Source organism: Bison bison, unplaced genomic scaffold (genome assembly GCF_000754665.1).
Source record: "Bison bison bison isolate TAMUID 2011002044 unplaced genomic scaffold, Bison_UMD1.0 scf7180017864135, whole genome shotgun sequence".
NCBI lineage: Eukaryota > Metazoa > Chordata > Mammalia > Artiodactyla > Bovidae > Bison > Bison bison.
Genome location: NW_011494707.1, coordinates 6,590,440 through 6,595,139, shown reverse-complemented (window position 1 = coordinate 6,595,139; position 4,700 = coordinate 6,590,440). Strand labels below are relative to the sequence as shown.

The 4,700-nt window shown below is 46.2% G+C and overlaps 1 protein-coding gene across 1 annotated transcript in view; it reads left to right on the top strand.

The window, feature by feature from the left end:
• The first annotated feature begins 668 nt into the window (after positions 1–668).
• The window catches only part of FOPNL (FGFR1OP N-terminal like), a 19,416-nt gene continuing 15,384 nt past the window's right edge, over positions 669–4,700 (top strand). Inside the window, exon 1 of the mRNA XM_010839895.1 lies at positions 669–747. Within this exon, the coding sequence (XP_010838197.1) occupies positions 720–747 (28 nt within the window). The 5' untranslated portion in view covers positions 669–719. The remainder of the gene's footprint in view (positions 748–4,700) is intronic.

Below are 4,700 nucleotides of genomic sequence, written 5' to 3'. Positions count from 1 at the left end.
CACTCCAGTATTCTGGCCTGGAGAATTCCATGGACTGCATAGTCAGTGGGGTCGCAAACAGTCTGACAAAACTGACCGACTTTCACTTCACTTCTTTGTGGAGTAATCATAAAAGAAATCAATGTCAACGCATGTAAAAAGCTTAGTGGAATGTCAGGAGCACTGTTAAGTCCTTAATACAGTGGTTCTCAAGGTATGATCCCCAAGACGAGCAGCATCAGCATCATCTAGGAGCCTGTCAGAAATACAGTTTTCGGATCTCACTCCAGATTTATCCAATCGGAAACTCCCGGGGTGGGGTCCAGAAATCTGTTTTAAGAAAATTTCTAGGTGATTCCCACGTATGCTAAAGTTTAATACACGGTAACTATTAACAACTAGTGCCTGAGGCTGCAGAAATGAGCAGAGGGCAGATGACGAAGTGTTTAGTAGCTTACTAAGCCCTAGGCTGCAGCAGTGTTCGTAGTAACGGTTCCTATCTGCCTCAGCTACAACTTCCTCTTCCTACTCCCTCAGCACCGGCCTAGAGCTCCCGCCTCGCTGATTGGTGGGTTCTCTCTGGACCTTCACCACCCATCCAACCACGGAGATCGTAAATGGAGAGAGGCGGGACTAGGCACGGCTAGAGCGGCGCCTCTATTGGCTACAGACCACGGCGCACAGCGGGACGGAACTGCGCGTGCGCACAGCCGAGGCGCGCCCCCGGCGGCCGTTGGAAAATGGCGACTGTCGCTGAGTTGAAGGCCGGTGAGTGCGACTGGGAGGTCTATCTGGTGAAACGTGTCGACCTTCAGTCTGTGAAAAGGATGGGACGAAAGGAGGGCCCGCGGAACACTAAAGTCAACCTGTCCCAGGGTCGTTCTGTGGCGTCAGGGCCTGTGGAGCATCCGGCGGGTGTGGCGGCTGCAGCTCGGGCCCCTGGGGGTAGGGATGTGGTTGCATGGGGGCTGTTTTTAAACCAACTTTGAACTGGAGGAGGAGCCCCGGGATCCGCGGGTACCTGAGAGGTCTGAAGTCCTGCACCTTGGGGCTCAGGCTTATCTTTCTGGACCCTGCTGGGGGCGAGGCCTTGGACCTGGCCTTTCCCTCCGGTCTGATGATTGCAATACCGAAACAACCACTGTTGCTGTTCGGCCCAAACGTAAACCATTTCCTTGGGTATCTCCCTGAATCCGTACAGCCACCCGCGAGGTGGGTCACCATTTTCCATGGGGAAAAACTGTAGGTAGAAGGGTGTCTGGCCTGACCATATTTTCCTGTGTTTTTAAGAAAACTTCCACAAAGAGTCGAGGCTTTTAAGCTGAGAACATTTGTATACCGTTAGTTTTGACGCAGATGTCCAGACAAGTAATAGTAATTATGGTTATTCGTGATCGAGCCTTCTGTCGGGCACTACCCAGCCCCTGTGTTATCTGATTGATTCCATATATCAACCTTATGCCCATTTCAGAGATTAGGAAATTGAGGCACTGAGAGGTGAAACAACTCACCCAAAGTAATTTAGCTAGAAAAAGGCAGAGAGGGAGAACTTAGGAGATGCTGCACTGGCTCTGCAGGTCTTAGTTACTGAGTGATACTCAGTATCTGCAATAAGACCAGTTCCAGTTTTCGGGAAATTTAGGCTATAAATCAGTGATTCCTAGAGATTTGTTGGAGAAAATGATTTGAGCATATGATTCAGTAACTGTTGATATGAATGTATATTTGTGGCCTCAGGCTGGTGAACAGTCATTAAAAAGGCATACCTTTAGGACTTCCCTGGTGCAGTGGTTAAGACACACCTGCTCCCCCCAGCCCCACACACACGGTGCAGCCTGCCCGGTTTCCATCCCTGGTCAGGGAACTAAGATCACACAGTGGGGCCAAAAAAAAGAGGCATACCTCTATCCACAAGGACAGACTCGACATCAACTGGTGTACCCTCTCCCCAGGAAACACACATCACCTGTAATGTTGCATGCTACCTCCCAGGATTTACAACTAGTAAAGAACCTGCTGCAAATTCAGGAAAAAGACTCAGGTTTGATCCCTGGGTCAGGAAGATCCCCTGGAGGAGGGCATGGCAACCCACTCCAGTGTTCTTGTCTGGAAAATGCCATGGAGAAAGGAGCCTGGCAGGCTACGGTTCATAGAAAGATGCTCCATAGAACTCTCTGTTCTTCATTGCAGAGAGTCCAATATGACCGAAGTAACTTAGCACACAGCACACTGTGTTTCCTGTTGTTTAATATTTTACAATTTTGGTAAAAGGTTGTATAGTCCATGGGGTAGCAAAGAGTCCCACCTGACTGAGCGACTTTCACCACTTTCAGTCCGAGGATATAAACCAGGTTAAGAAGCTCTATCTGAAGAAATTGTCATGGTGCAGTGTTTTAATAAACATGATAATAGAGTGAGGGTCAGAATGGCATGGAGATTAGGGATGTATTACACAGATGTAGGGAGCCCTTTAGGTGTTTTCTGCATTCCTCAGCTCTGAATGTGCCTAGTGTTCAAGAGAAATCTAATGAAATGTTTGCCAGTCATTTATATTACTTGGGCTTTCACCTTTTTAAAGCACTTTCACTTCACGTTTTCCTGCCTTACTTGGTTCTGCCTCAGAGACAGAGCTCATGTTGGAGAAGGCAAGTGAGGCAAGAGTTAGTGAACTAGCCCTGAGGTAAGGATGACATGCAAGGTTCCTAACTGCAGATTCTTCTTCTGCTTATTTCTGTTTTTAGCTGCTCTGGGTCTTCACCGCTGTGTGCGGGCTTTCTCAAGCTGCAGTGAGTGTGCGTGGGCTGCTGTCTAGTGGTGGTGTCCTGGCTTCTCCTTTTGGAGGCTTCTTGTTGCGGAGCACGGCCTCTAGAGCAGACTCAGTAGTTGTGGCACATGGGCTTAGTTGCCACGTGGCATGTGGAATATTCCTGGACCAGGAATCAAACCTGGGTTTTCTGTGGTGGCAGGCAGACTCTTAACCACTGGACCACCAAGGAAGTCCAGCTTCTTAATTCTCATTTCTCTGCTGAATTTGAGGCTACGCTGTATACATATACAGAGTAATTGGTTGTGTATAGTGGGGAATCTCTTTAATTTCTAAAGATGGGATTAGACAACGGGTTTAGTAATGATTCCAGCATAATAAAGCTGTACCTTCCCTTCCCTTCATGGGCCTGTTACACAGTCTGATTGGGTGGTAACTACTTTTAACCTACCTGTAAAAAAAGGTTGAGGAGATGATCTAAATGTAAAGAGCAAGGAAGGTTAAAGTCTAGTCTAGATTTATCCCTTTAAGCATATGACCCAGATTTTTGTTGTTTATCAAAGCTTAAAAATAGTTTCATGTCCATGCCTACATGGGCTCCCTTTATGAATTGTCATTATTGTGGTGTACTTATTTATAGCACAATATATTTATTACACCAGTAGTATACAGCACGGGGTTTCCCTGGTGATTCAGTGGTAGAGAACCCACCTGCCAATGCAGGAGATTCTGGTTCAGTCTCTGGGTTAGGAAGATCCTCTCTATCATATTCTTGCCTGGGAAATCCCATGCATAGAGGAGCCTGGCAGGCTTCAGTCCGTAGAGTAGCAGAGAGTCGGACATGGCTGAGCAACTGAGCGCAAGTATACAGCACAATATTATAAAGCCTTTAGGCAGCATTTATTGATTTCTTACTCTGTTCTAGGCACTATGGGTGAAATGTGTTGCTTCTTTGGAGTTGTGATTTAGCTCTTAGGGACCACATGGAGAAAAAAGTTTCTAGACAACTGTAAGGGATAATGCCAATTCAGCCCTATCCACATTATTATTTATAGCTAAAATATTATTATCATAACTACTGATATTTGTAATAGTGACCCTTGCTCATCAAGATGTTAGATTACATTCAGCATATATATCCCAGATTCCTTAAGATGGCATTGATAAGGCTACATGTTAGATTTCTAGTCAGTCAATTCAGTCGCTCAGTCATGTCTGACTCTTTGTGACCCAATGAACCTCAGCACACCAGGCCCCCCTGTCCATCACCAACTCCCGGAGTTTACTCAAACTCATGTCCATCAAGTCGGTGATGCCATCCAACCATCTCATCCTCTGTCGTCCCCTTCTCCTCCTGCCCCCAATCCCTCCCAGCATCAGGGTCTCTTCCAGTGTGTCAACTCTTCTCATGAGGTGGCCAAAGTATTGGAGTTTCAGCTTTAGTCCTTCCAGTGAACACCCAGGACTGATCTCCTTTAGGATGGATTGGTTGGATCTCCTTGAAGTCCAAGGGACTCTCAAGAGTCTTCTCCAACACCACACTTCAACAGCATCAATTCTTCAGCACTCAGCTTTCTTCACAGTCCAACTCTCATATCCATACATGACCACTGGAAAAACTATAGCTTGACTAGACGGACCTTTGTTGGTAAAGTAATATCTCTGCTTTTTAATATGCTATCTAGGTTGGTCATAACATTCCTTCCAAGGAGTAAGTGTCTTTTAACTTCATGGCTGCAATTACCATCTGCAGTGATTTTGGAGCCCAGAAAAATAAAGTCTGACAGTGTTTCCCCATCTATTTGCCATGAAGTGATGGGACTGGATGCCATGATCTTAGTTTTCTGAATGTTGAGCTTTAAGCTAACTTTTTCACTCTCCTCTTTCATCAAGAGGCTTTTTAGTTCCGTTTCACTTTCTGCCATAAGGGTGGTGTCATCTGCATATCTGAGGTTAT